The following is a 14952-nucleotide window of genomic DNA, read 5'->3' on the forward strand; positions in this document are numbered from 1 at the left end:
TTCACTACTTAAAATAGTATCCCAGATCCCACGAAAAAAAAAGTGAAAAAATAAAAAAACATATTCAAACACAATCAAAAATAAAAGCACAAAACAAAAAATTCTGGCTTTTAAGGCCTGATTCACCACTATGCATTTTTTAGTGCGTTTTCAGTTTTGCAGTAAAGCACTACAGTCAATTTAACATGGTTTTCTTTGGGTCACGTTCACTGACTGTTCACTGTGTACTGTATGTTTTTTTGGAAAGGGTCAGGTACTTTTTTTCCTGCAGCAAGTTGAATTTTTGGATCTATAGACTTCAATGGAAAAGCATCAAAAACGCAGTGCTTGATGTATTTCTGCTGTGTTTTTGTTGGTTTTTCCAGCAAGACAGCAGGCATCTCCCATAAACGCTATAAAAACACATCAAAAACTTGTGTGAAAAAAACACAAAACACATCAGGAAGACGCATCAACCACAACTTGCATAGGTGTGAACCAGGCCTAAGGGCAAAAAAAGGCCCATTTTTTTTTTCAACAAGGTGCATTGTTAGCTATAGGACATTGCACACAGCTAGAGTTAATACGTAATACAGCTATTTGTGTTCCGAGTCAGGAAAAAAAAAATGTTTAAATGTTGCAAATTACTTTTATACACATGTATACCCAAGTTTATTATAGTGTATAGTCCTTAAATTGAAACACCAATACCTAGGCGAGATTTAGTAAGAACTTTCTCCGTGTGTATGCTATACACATGTACAGTATATGTGAGGCCTTTATGGAACATAACCTGTAATTTTTAGGCTTCATGAATGTGAGAACATTCACTCAGAGCATACTTTTGTGTCTATAAATAGGTAAAGGTGGCTGTACGAAATTATGCGTCACTAGTTGTATAAAGTAGGGCATGCACACAGGCGTAACATCCCAAATGCAGGTAGGGTTTTGTTCAGGACACCACGTCTGTGCGCATGCACCACTTTCCACAACTAGCAGTGTGTAGCTTCATCCATTCATGTTTTTGGGCAGCCGTTCACAGCACCCAGACATCCTGGGCCTGTTTATGCTGTCCGGGCGAAAGCCTAAAGCCCCGTACACACTTACTGATCGTCGGCCGAACGATCGGCCGTCTTTTGTCCAGGGCTGTCCTGTCTGTTGAAAACTGCAAAAGACTGCACATGAATTTTGTCGGCCAACAACAGCCGACTGCAGAAGTGATGTCATGTGATGGTTAACTTTCAGTGTGTTTTTTCTTCTCTGAGCATGCCCAGTCTTGCTAATCTGCTGTCTGTCGGCCGAAATCTGTACTGACTGGCGAACAATCGGCTGTTCTGGTGACGGCCAACAAATATTTTAAAGTCTGCACGACAGATTCTGTTCGGCCGAAAATGCGCTGTCGGCTGTTGGAAGCATCATACTAACAAGCCTACAATCGGCCGATCGGTCGGCGGCCGAATATTCACGGCCGACAATCGGTACGTGTGTACGGGGCTTTACTCTGGATCTTTCTGCCTGCCTCTGTTAGCCAGATCCTGCAAAAATCCTCAGTAAACTATTACATTTGTGTGCAAGAGTCCTAAGGCAGTCGAGTAGGCTGACCACGTTTCCAAACCATTCAGAGACACCACCACCAAAAATAGCACCCTCAGATAATATTTGTCCCCCACACACAATGCCCCCCCCCCATGACAAGTACCCCATACACACTTCCCAGTTGATAATAAGTGCTCTACACACAGCTGGCACAGAAGGATGTAAAGCTACCTGCTGCAGAATGTGGAGGTAGGCTTGTGATACTGATGCCCCGCCCCCGATGATGTGAGCCTATGAGGAGTCAGACGACGTGTCTCAGGTGACAGGTCGGGCAGGAGGAGGAGAACTGAAGTTGGGCAACTGATCTGAGCCAGCACACAGAAGATGATCACCACCAGCCAGTCCCTGCAAGACACTCCCTACCTCTCTGCATGGCACTGGACCAGAGAAGGAGGAGATGGATGGACTGGAGATGGAGCTAACTAAGCAGCACTGACTAGGGAAGTAAAGACCGGAGAAGGAGGAGGTGGGTGGACTGGAGGTAGAGCTAATTAAGCAGCACTGACTTATATATTAAAAAATAATAGCGCGCAAATGCAAAAGAAATTACTACCAAATCTGAAGACAATCCATAAATAAAAATGGGGATTTGGTCCCACCATATGGCCATATCGTGCTCAAGCCCACTACTGCGTCAAAGTACCCCATTATCAGTGGGTCCTACACTATCCATGAAAAAGAGATGAATCCAGCCTTTCTAACCCTTGGAGATAATACTCCTTGCTGGGAAAGATGTGCAAATGCACTACAGGGGACTCCTCTTATATCCACTTGATGGTGGACACTGATTGAGTACAGGTGTGTGTGGGGGGGTGGGGAGGGTTGCTCAACCTCGATAGTCTGGTCAGACCGAATACATAATAAACAGGCAAAAAATTTGGGGGAGTATTATTCTTTTTTAATATATATGTCTTTTGGTTCATAGCTGCAGCAGCTTTAGAAATACATGGGTATGCTCCCCCAAATTTTTTGCCTGTTTAAGCAGCACTGACTTGACTGGCGCCAGATCGGAGAAGGAGGAGGTGGGTAGACTGGAGGTGGAGCTAACTAAGCAGCACTGATTAGGCAGGAGCGGGACCAGAGAAGGGGGAGGTGGGTGGACTGGAGGTGGGGCTTACCAAGCAGCACTGACTAGGCAGGCACAGTACTGGAGAAGGAGGAGGTGGGTGGACTGGAGGTGGAGCTAACTAAGCAGCTCTAAATAGGCAGGTGCTGGACCGGAGAAGGTGGAGGTGGGTGGGCTGGAGGTGGAGCTAACTAAGCAGCACTAGGCAGCCACCGGACCGGAGAAGGAGGAGGTGGGTGGACTGTAGGTGGAGCTAACTAAGCAGCACTGACTAGGCAGTCACCGGACTGGCGAAGGAGGAGGTGGTGGACTGGAGGTGGAGCTAACTAAGCAGCACTGACTAGGCAGTCGCCGGACTGGAGAAGGAGGAGGTGGGTGGACTAGAGGTGGAGCTAACTAAGCAGCTCTGACTAGGCAGACGCTGGAACAGAGAAGGAGGAGGTGAGTGGACTGGAGGTGGATCTAACTAAGCAGCACTAGGCAGCTGCGGAGGTGGGTGGACTAGAGGTAGAGCTAAGGAGCACTAGGCGCGGGCAGGCGATGGGCCTCGGCGCCGGCAGGCCTCACTCTGAGTCTGTCTGTGACTGTGTAGGTGACGACACTGGTTGCTGGACGCTAGGCCACCCTAGCAACCATTTCCGGTAATGTAGCTGATAGGTTGGCTGTGTTTATTTAATTCCTGGACACTCTATTGTCCTGGAATGAAGGTGCCTTGGACACGCATGCCAAATGCGGGATTGTCCCAGGCAATCCGGGACATGTGGAAACTTATCGGAGGGCCTGTTTACACCAGAACAAGGTGCTGAAAACCCATGTTCAAAATGCACTGCAGTTGCGATTTGCAGTGGGTGTCAATGTTAATTTGATGACATCCTAAACGCAGTTCGCAAGTTCACTGCGTTTACCTGTACCGGATAGCATAGTACAGAAATACAGTGTGATCCGTTTGCTGTGTGTTTTTTAAAGTATTGTATGCACTACTTTTGCTGAGGTCGAGTGTGATTCAGTCCATTCAAAATGAATGGGCTCAAACTGCACCGCATTGAACCGCATGTGAATACTGAGCAACCAGCCTGTGCAGCTTTAAGAGCCAATTGTTTGGAAAACGTATGCACCACTCCAGGTCAGTCCACAAATCTACTCCAGCTAACACACTACTAGGTGCTGGCGCAGCGTGTAACCTTCTTCACAGGAAAGGTAAAAATGGTAGTCCACCGCACATCTGAAACCACATTTATCGTAGATGCTGAAATAAAACGCACAATCACAAGCTACAGCAGAAGAATACAGAAACTAGCTAACCTGTTTCATGCTTATGATTAAAAGCTGATGTTAGTTGTTTTTTGTATTCCTCTGCTGTAGCTTGTAGTTGTGCGTTTTTTTCAAGCATCTCCAATAAAGGTGGTTTTAGATTTGCGGCCATCTACCATTTATACCGTTTCTGGGAAGCCATTTGTTTTCTTTTTATACTAGCAGTGAGTTGCGCGCAGGCTGCCCAAATAAAGTGAATAGATACACATCGATTGTACGAACTCGCCAACACAGCTGAGTTTGGACGCAGGAAGAGGTGCAAGGACCTCGACGCAGTGCCTGTGAGTACCTGTCATAGTTGGCTGTGTGGGTGATACTGTATAGTCGATGCTTATCCATTTACTTTATATGGGCTGCCTGCATGCAGCCGAACACAAAAAGTAATGAAACCACTCTTTACGCTGCCTGAGAATGAGTGCCCATATGAATGAACCCCAAAGCCCGTTACATACGATGAGAATAGCAGATGAATGATCTTCGTTTTTTTATTTTTTTTGCATGCTAGTTCCAGATTGAAAATGAAGAGGTTACTAAAGTTATGAAAATTCTCGTACGACAGAATACAACTTAAAAAGTGATGTGTAATGTGTTGAAAAGTATGTCATTCCCGAACATGCGTAGTCTTGCTCTTCTGATTTTTTCCGGACGAAAACTGTACTAATTAAACAAAAATCGTACGGTCTGAGATCATACAAAAAAAATGTTCATGTTTGTCCCTTCAGGTAATTTCACATGAACTGTCGTGATCGGCTCTCGAAAACTGTGTAATAATGATCAGATTATCGTACGATCGCTCCGAATGCGGTATTTTTCATTCGATTTTCTGATCATATGTACTAGGCTTAAAGAGGTTGTGACTTTTCCCTATAGGTAAGCCTATTATGAGGCTATTATAAGGCTTACCTATAGGTACTGTAAATATCTCCTAAACTTGCACCATTTAGGAGATATTTACATTGCATGCAGCCGACGATGTAATCGGCGCATGCGCTCTGAAGGAACGGCCACCCCTGCGGATCTCCCGCAATTTGTATTGGTTCAGGATCGTGGGCAGAATTGCCGCAATTCTGCCCGCGATCTGAGACGCCTATATGTGAATGGAGCCTAAAGGGCCGTACACACTTGACGAAAATCGGACAAAATATCCTCCGATTTTTCTCTGTCTTCTCAGCGTTCATTACCGTTTTTAGTTGACAGTGCATAAATGTTCATGAAATTTCTCGTCCGATTTTTCTTTTTTTTTGCCACATTTGTTCCTAGACTTCCGGGTTGTCAGCCATTTCAGATCATGCGCGGTCTTTCGTATCCGATTTTTCACGGACGTACTGCATACACATTAAACTAAAATCGGTCGTCTGGGGATGGACGAAAAAAATTTTGGTGTTTGTCCCTCCGTTTTTTTTCGTTGAAAATGTCGGCATCGGCTGCTGAAAGTTGTGTACACACTAGGCGAAAATCGGACGATTTCACATCGGGCGGGAATTATCGGCAGATTTTCTACTAGTGTGTACCCTGCTTTAGGCTTAAGTGATTTACCATTGTTTTTATGTCTGGTACACACAATAAGATCAAATGATCGTCCGTCTATTTTTTGCATGCTAGTCGAAAATATTGAAAATTAAGAGTTTACTAAAGTTCTAAACAATTCTCCTATGCCAGAATAAAAATCAGAAGTGATGTAATGTGTTGTAGTATATTTGTATTGTCATTTCCAAGGACAACTGTACTGATTAAACGAAAATTGTACAATTTGGTATTGTAGGAGAAAAATGTTTGTGCTTGTCCCTTCGGATAATTTTACATGAATTGTCGTGTTTGGGTCTCGAAAGCTGTGTACGAACAGTCAGATTATCGTACAATCGATTCGAAAGTGGTATTTTTCGGACGATTTTCTGATCATGTGTAATAATTTTACATGAATTGTCATGTTTGGGTCTCGAAAGCTGTGTACGAACAGTCAGATTATCGTACAATTGATTCGAAAGTGGTATTTTTCTGACGATTTTCTGATCATGTGTAATAATTTTACATGAATTGTCGTGTTTGGGTCTCGAAAGCTGTGTACGAACAGTCAGATTATCGTACAATCGATTCGAAAGTGGTATTTTTCGGACGATTTTCTGATCATGTGTAATAATTTTACATGAATTGTCATGTTTGGGTCTCGAAAGCTGTGTACGAACAGTCAGATTATCGTACAATCGATTTGAGAGTGGTATTTTTTGGACGATTTTCTGATCATGTGTAATAATTTTACATGAATTGTCGTGTTTGGGTCTCGAAAGCTGTGTACGAACAGTCAGATTATCGTACAATCGATTCAAAAGTGGTATTTTTTGGACGATTTTCTAATCATGTGTAATAATTTTACATGGATTGTCGTGTTTGGGTCTCGAAAGCTGTGTACGAACAGTCAGATTATCGTACAATCGATTCAAAAGTGGTATTTTTCGGACGATTTTCTGATCATGTGTAATAATTTTACATGAATTGTCGTGTTTGGGTCTCGAAAGCTGTGTACGAACAGTCAGATTATTGTACAATCGATTCGAAAGTGGTATTTTTCGGACGATTTTCTGATCATGTGTAATAATTTTACATGAATTGTCGTGTTTGGGTCTCGAAAGCTGTGTACGAACAGTCAGATTATCGTACAATCGATTCAAAAGTGGTATTTTTCGGACGAATTTCTGATCATGTGTAATAATTTTACATGAATTGTCGTGTTTGGGTCTCGAAAGCTGTGTACGAACAGTCAGATTATCGTACAATCGATTCGAAAGTGGTATTTTTCGGACGATTTTCTGATCATGTGTAATAATTTTACATGGATTGTCGTGTTTGGGTCTCGAAAGCTGTGTACGAACAGTCAGATTATCGTAAAATCGTTTCGAAAGTGGTATTTTTTGGACGATTTTCTGATCATGTGTAATAATTTTACATGAATTGTCGTGTTTGGGTCTCGAAAGCTGTGTACGAACAGTCAGATTATTGTACAATCGATTCGAAAGTGGTATTTTTCGGACGATTTTCTGATCATGTGTACTGGCCATAGCTTTGAACTGTAAAGAGATGTATATATTCTCTCACAGAACAGTAAATGTTGTGTCTATACTAGAGCTGAACGTGGAAAAAAAACCTGACAAAGAAATCGAAGTTATCCCGAAAGCCTGCATCTTTAATAACTTAAACTCCAAACTTTCAGAGTTGGAAGGCTGTACATGACGTAAACATGGCGTTACAAAGAGTGTTCTCTCTCGTCTCCTGTAATGACAGAGAACTGCCTGTGTTTTGCTTTGAGAAAGTGATCAGCAGGCAGACTCCAGCATGTCTCCCCCACACTTGTAACCAGAACTGGAGGTGGGAGTGAAGGCCTCAGGCTCTCACCCTGTAAGGTAAAGTCCCGGTCTGGGGGAGGAGGTTGAGCAGGGCAGGGCACTGATTGCAGCTCATACATTATTCAGATGAAGGAAGAAAAAGTTTCTGCCCAGAGACGCCTCTCCCTGTCCTGTGAGTTGACATTTTCATACTTTGTTGGGGACATCCAGCAGCTCCTCAAGTCCCAGCAGAAGAATTAGAGGCTGGCTTGGCCATTTCTTAGTTTAGAGGCTGATTCAGGTCAGTGAGAAGAGACCTCACAATGCTTCTCTACTTTATTGGAACTTTCAGTACATTCTAACTATCCCGGCTGAAAGTTTCTGCACTTCTCTGGGATTTGTGACTTCCCATCTCCTTACATTAGGAAATCTAGGCCGCCCCTTCCTCTCCGGAGTGTAAGAATTGTGGAAGTTCCAGGAATCGACATCGTCTGTCAGAGTTGGACCATATTGTTGTCGTTGGTTCTGCCAGGATGAACCAGAATCCAGGTCTCCCTCCACCGGGACAGCAAATCATCCATGTCACCCAGGACCTGGACACGGACTTGGAGAACCTCTTCAACTCCGTCATGAACCCGAAGCCGAACTCTTGGAGGAAGAAGATCCTGCCGGAGTCGTTTTTCAAGCAGCCGGATTCAGGGTCCCACTCCAGGCAGTCTAGCACGGACTCCGGTAGCCATCCCCCCAGGCTGGGGATTCAGCATGTCCGATCTCATTCGTCTCCGGCTTCCTTGCAGCTAGGCGCTGGTTCCGGGACCATTCCCAGTCCTGCTCAGCAGCACGCTCACCTGCGCCAGCAGTCCTACGATGTGACAGATGAATTGCCCCTGCCACCCGGCTGGGAGATGGCATTCACCCCCACCGGCCAGAGGTATTTCCTCAAGTAAGTGGCCTTCGGAGGTTATTACTAACCTTGTAGAAAATTTGTGCTATTCGATACGACTTTGAGGTTCTTGGGAAAAGATTGCATTATTATTTGTATTATTATTGTATATAGTGCCAACAGTTTACACAGCGCTTTACAATATGAGGGCAGACAGTACAATTGCAATGCAATTGAATACAGTAGGAATTAGAGAGCTCTGCATTAACCCTCTCCCCTCCCAGAGACTAGCTAAGGAATGCTGTTGGAGGATTATACAATCCTGTGTCTTAAAGCGAGGGTGCCTGTGTATCATGTTGTATTAACTCTTTCTCCCGCACAGGAGCGTTATTCAGTAGACAGCACAATGTTTTTGTCCAATGTAAACTTCTTTGCTGCACCTAGAAGATGAGAACAATGCACTTTTGTATGTCTTGAAGAGTTGTTTTCATAACCGTATATTCCCATTGTGTTCTTCCAATTTAGTTGACTGAGTTAGATTGTGGTAATCGGTAGAACAGCATATGGTTAAAAAAGATCGAAACCTAATTACTAAAAAATGATATAAGTTTGAACATATTAGAGTTATTTCAAAAAACTATTTCCCAATCTTTAAATCTGCAGCTTTCATTAAAGAAAAAGTACAGCCAAAGCTCATTTGGCTGTACTTCTCCTGTGGATCACAGGAGTACAGTACGTTCTGCACCTCTGTGACCCGTTTTCAGCAGACAGCGGGCTGAAGACTGCTGTCGGTTGACATCACAGAGCCCGTCCAGGCTCGGGAAGGATTGCGACCAATTGATTGGGATTTGTCCTCATGCCTGGACCGGCACCCAGCTCAGGCCCTCAGAAAGCCGCTGAGAGGCTGAGCCAGCCCCTCCAATCCCCTCCGCAGCCCAGCGTTCCAGTGAGCGGGGTGGGGGGCAGAGCAAAGAGCTGGTGTCGCTGACAGTCACCAGCTCTCTACTCCCAAAGCTCTGAGAACTGAGCGATCGGCAGTGTTAAATCGCTCGGTTCTCAGTGTTAGAGGCGCCGGGGGACAGATGCAGCATTGGACCAATGCTGCGTCCACTAAAAAAGAAAGAAAACCCATACTTCTCTTTTTTTTTAAAATGATGATCCTGCCATGAAGGTTCTTGTTTAGCCACTTCCTGTATGGGGTGACAACTTTCCCCCAAATCTGCTCCTGCATTGTCACCCTGTCATTTGCAGCCTAATGGAGACTGCAAGTGGCTGTGCAGACCCACATTAAGGGTATGTTCACACTGAACGCGAGTTTGAAATCTTGCGTGTTCAGCTGAACAATTTCAGTGCGAATTCGGGGGGCGATTTGAAAGACATCTGTGCGGGTTCATGCTCAGATGTCTATTGAAATCGCCCCCGAAATCGCCAAAAGTAGTGCAGGAACTACTTTTGAAAACTGGTGTGGCGCCGCAAAGTCGGTGTCGCACCTATTGGGACATATTGCCGGCAATAGGCTGTGATTTGGCACGCAATTTGCCATGTAAAATCGCATTTCAGATCACGCCGATGTGAGCGGGGGCTTAGCCCCATACACACGATCTGAAAATCGGATGACATATCCTCTGTTTTTTTTTTTGTTTTTTTTTGCATGCTGGTCGCATAACGAACATGGAGAGTTTACTAGAGTTACGAAAATTCTTGTAAAAAATCGGAAGTGAGGTCATGTGTTGTAATGTATTTGTATTGTATTTGCTAACGACAACTGTACCAATTAAACGTAAATCGTACAATCTGGTATCGTACGAGAAGAATTTTTGTGATTGTCCCATCGGATAATATCTGATGAACTGTCGTGAAAGCTGTGTACTAACGATCAGATTATTGTACGTTTGCTCTGAAAGCGGTATTTTTCGTATGATTTTCAGATCATGTGTTCAGGGCTTTACACAGGTATGGTCCATCATTGTCTCAGTAGGAAGTAATGACGTGCAGCTGATATTGGAGCATGTGTATGTACACAGGAAGGGGGAGGTCAGCAGCAAAATGGATGAAAACAAAAGTGAAAAAGTTTATGAAATGAATTAGTGTTATAAAATGGATCAGTTTAATTGTTCGGTATTACACACCAATGCACAGCTGAGATCGCTGTGCAAAAAAAATACAATCAATTTGCAGAATGTCATAAAACCCCTTAAAGCGGAAATACACTGTATCTAAGCAGCACTAACCAAAAACGCTATTTTGTTCATTTTTAATACTCAAAGTAAGCTCCCCCATCCAGCCATGTCTCCATGCTTTATTTTATTTTATCAAGAAACCACTTTGAAAAACACTCCCTAGCATTTGTAGCCATGGCCATCTTGAGTAAGAGCAGATGATTCATGTAACATTTACTTCCTGTAATCCATCTGCCCTTAGCTCAGGCATGGTGACAGGAGGGTGTGTTTAACTGAGAAAACCCCTCCTGAAGACTCCTGGGATATATGACATCATTTGCCTAGGCATGGAAACCAGGAAGTGAGTGAAGAAATGTAAAAAAAACAGTTTAAAACAAGTAAAAATGATTTACTTTCCTATCTATTTACTAATGTTACCAGCATGAGGATTCCAAATAGTATTGATTGAGAGAGTGAAGTTCCACTTTAAGGATACAAACATGATGAATATTTGTTATGTATTTAAATCCCAATTCCTGAGAAAGTAAAAATCCTCCCTTGCTTTGGGTCTGTCCTTGTAAGTTCTAGGGGCCGGGAAAAGCAGTTTTGCTTACCCGATCCGCTGCTACCGGTCCTCCTCTACGCTCCAGCAGTGGACTGTTCCTTGGTGTCCTGACATTAATTGCAGGGCTAAGGACCCTGCATTCTACTTAATGATGTCAGAGGAGAAAAGGGGAAAAAGAGGCAGCAGGGATCAGTCTTGCCCATGCATGACGGTGATTTAGAAATAATCATGTAATAGATGGAAAATGTTTAATTTCCTGTGCTACTTTCCAAACCTTGTATAACCTTGTGGAGTATTATAGAGCCTTCTAAATAAACCACAATAGTGATTTATACATTTGTCTGAGGAATACGTTTAGCTGAAAATCCAATGCTTGCTACAAACCATCTTGTTGCATTAGACTGCAGCAAAGTAAAGGATAATCTGTTGCCCTGTGTTAGCTTTTGCTCTTCTAAACTGCCCTATATCAATGTCAGGTACAATCTTGCCTTTTTGCACTACATTTGGTCTTTTCCTCCCCAGAATGATCATTTTTTGTTCTCAGTGTTTAAAGGTTATGGTCTCTTTTACATTTGCCATAATGCTTACTGCCCTCTGAAAAGCGATCCATGGTGGATTGCTTTTCAGAGGCAGTATAGCACCACTGACAGGCATTCAGGAGGCTCTCCTGCCGCTTCCTGATGCCTTTTTTTATTTTTTATTTATTTACTTTTTTTTGTTTTTTTAATTACAGCCATTTTACAGTGCGGGACCATGCCGCAACTGCAAACCAAGCTTTTGGCTCAAGTTTGCAGAGGGGCTCCACTGAACTCAATAAGCGAGTTTGTGCCACCTGTCAAACTCTGCAGAATGCTGTGGTCGCAAAGCAAGGCATTGCACTCTTGGCATGTGTAAAGTCCTGTCCAGCTGCAAGATTTCGGTGCGTGACTGGGGGGGTGGTAAATGCCATGGGCTCAGCCGCTTGTTTTTACTAACCCCCCCCTCCCCCCGCCATCTGTGTTTAAGAGCCCTTTAAACTGAATTGCTGAAAATATGGTGTAAATACTTGTTGGGTTCTCGTTGTGACCAAGTAAACCAGCACCTGGTGTGTTCTGAGAACTAGATGTTGTTAGCTTACACCAATAGATTACTGGAAGTGGGCAGGAGATCTGCAAGCAAAGCCAATCCGTCTAGACCCAAGTCTAGATGCTTACAATATAATGCTCCACTGAGGATTAGGAGTTCCATTATCCAATAGTGAATTAGTAATAGTAATAAATATCACCAGACCTGCGTGCTCAATACAAACCTCAGTGTGAGCGATGGAGAAGAGATAAGAGAAGAAATAAGGAGGGATCATACAGATGAGGGCTAGGGGCCCGTCTGAAGTTGTAGATGTGATGATTAGAGGGTTGATGGGATTGAGACTGCTGTCTGTCCTATTGTCCACTATCTGTCCTCAAGATCAAACTTTGTTCTTACTGACTTTACTGTTTACATGAAACCACCATGTTTGATGTAGGAAACTTATGACTTGTAGTATATTTCACAACCATAGTATGATCCTACTTGTGTCTGGAAGCTGTCAAAGGTAAGGGAGCTTATCGGTTTTTAAAGAAGGAATTAGCCAAAAGACTAAATACACAATAGAAATACATAAACATGAATTGAACCGGACGAAAAAAAAAAAAGTGTGCGTCTGTTTTAACCACTCCTGATTCCTGTGTTCCTTGCTGCAGTATATATCCAGAGGGTGACCCTCTTGCATTCCATCACAGAGGACCTCATAGCGCTGAAGGCGATTGCTTGATTTTGTATATCCAGAAGGTGACACCACTCCTTACAGTCTGCAGCTGAACCGTTTCCTGAGTCACCACGCCTTCTGCAGCTTGCTTATTGGATTCTGAATAGTCAACACTCTATCGATGACACTTTTCCTGTGCTCTTATCATACTGTAAACCAGGGGAAGGCAACCTCAGCACTTTAGCGGTTGTAGAACTACAAGTCCCATGGGATATCACAAAACTGACAGCCACAGACATGACTCCTAGAGACAAAAGCATGATGGGAGTTGTAGTTTCTCCACATCTAGAGTGATAAGGTGGCCCACCACTGCTTTAAGCCATCTTCTGATTCAGTGTTCAATAGCCAGGCTGGAAGCAGATAGCTAACCAAAGTTTTGTAGGAAGCTGCATTGCCTAAGCTGGAAAAAGGTATGTCACCCATTTGGCTGTGAAGTGTAATAAATGGGTAAACATTTGATAGAAGCGGCATTGCCTAACCTGGAAACGGGTAATTCACCTGCCTAGCTGTGCAGTGTAAACCTGGCCATAGATGGATCAAAATCTGTCCGGTTCAGCAGGGACTGGTTAAATTTCGATCCGTGTTTGGCTGCTCCTGCTTAACAAATGTCGGCCTAAAAATCTACTTCCGTGGAACTGGCTTATTGGAAAATTTGCTGTTGATTACTTAGCTGCAGTGGCTGATCAGTGTATTCTGACAGCAGAAAGTCCCCACTTTCAGCATACAATAGCACCCATCCAACTCAGTTGTGTGGATGGAGGAATCCACCAGCTGAATGGGGAAAAAGAAAAACTGATTCATCTGTGGCCAGCTTAACAAAGTGTATAAATCACAAGACTGGCTGTACAAACTGTGAACACACACGTTATTGTCAAAAGTATTGGGACGCCTGCCTTTACACACACATGCACTTTAATGGCATCCAAGTCTTAGTCCGTAGGGTTCAATATTGAATTGCCCCAACCTTTGCAGCTATAACGGCTTGAACTCTTCTGGGAAGGTTGTCCACAAGCTTTAGGAGTGTGTCTATGAGAATGTTTGATTATTTTTCTAGAAGCGCATTTGTGAGGTCAGGCATTGATGTTGGACAAGAAGGCCTGACTTGCAGTCTTCACTCGAATTCATTCCAAAGGTGTTCTATTGGGTTGAGGTCAGGACTCTGTGCAGGCCAGTCAAGTTCCTCCACCCCAAACTCGCTCATCCATGTCCTCATGGACCTTGCTTTGTGCAAGTGAAATACGCTCCTTTTTAATGCCTTACGGCCTTTGAACCCACGTGGATGAGCCCTGAACTAAGTATTTATCAGTATGCCTGGAATTCCTCTTGAAGTTTTCAGAGCTGGATTTATAGGTGAAAATAGATTTTTTATTTTGTTTCCCTCAAATGCTGAATAGTAAAACATTAGCATTATATAATTAGGCCAGCCATAGATAGATCAAAGTTCAGAAGGAACCAGCCAAATTGTAACCCATCTATCTATCAATGATCACCTATCTATTGATCGACTTGGGTACAACCAGACATTTATAGCCGTCAGCAGTAGTCATTGTATTCTGACAGTGGGGAATCAGTTTTCTGAATACAATAATGCAGCGGGAGGGATTCCCCCAACAACACTGACCGTGTTGATGATGAATCGAGTAATTTTTTTTTCCCTTCAACCTGTGGTTGCAGGAATGAAAATTACTTAATGTATGACCAGCCTTAAGCTGGCCATAGACAGTTCAAAACTCAGCCGGTTTAGCAGGGACCAACCGAGATTCGAACCATGTATGGGCAAGCTGAATGTACCCAAATTGATTAATCGATCACCTTAGGTACAAACAGCCTGTTGGATTTTATGTGTGATTATTGTTAGCGGCTATTGTAGCCGCTAGCAGTAATCACTGTTTTTCCAGGTGGGGACGACTTTCCATGATTGAAGAACACAATGGCTCCATGGGAGAGATTCCCCCATCAAAGCTAACTGTGTGGATGGGGGAATCAAGCGATTTTCTTTCCTGCAAGCCGTGGTTGCAGGAAAGACAATTGCTCTGTCTATGGCCAAGTTTACATTGGGCCCAACCATGTTAATCCCTGAATGAGTAAATATGGTTCCCTGGTACTGTCTGTCAGTGTTACATAAAACAGCTGATTGAGTGAACTTGTACAGAGGTGAGGTAACCCATAACTGACAGAGGCTGAGCTAGGACTTTACTTTCTGCTTCATTCCATTAGTAAACATTTCACAGAGCAGGGGATTTGTGGTGGCTTCTTTAACCTCTGACACCTCACACATTCCTTTCTACCTCAC

At 43.5% G+C, this 14952-nt stretch overlaps 1 protein-coding gene across 1 annotated transcript in view; it reads left to right on the forward strand.

Moving 5' to 3' along the window:
* The first annotated feature begins 7198 nt into the window (after nt 1-7198).
* The window catches only part of WWTR1 (WW domain containing transcription regulator 1), a 140496-nt gene continuing 132742 nt past the window's right edge, over nt 7199-14952 (forward strand). The window contains 1 exon segment of the mRNA XM_082252502.1: nt 7199-8212. Coding sequence (XP_082108628.1) covers nt 7803-8212 — 410 coding nt within the window. The 5' untranslated portion in view covers nt 7199-7802.

The sequence above is a fragment of the Pelophylax lessonae genome (genome assembly GCF_965119305.1).
Source record: "Pelophylax lessonae genome assembly, chromosome: 3".
Classification (NCBI taxonomy): Eukaryota; Metazoa; Chordata; class Amphibia; order Anura; family Ranidae; genus Pelophylax; species Pelophylax lessonae.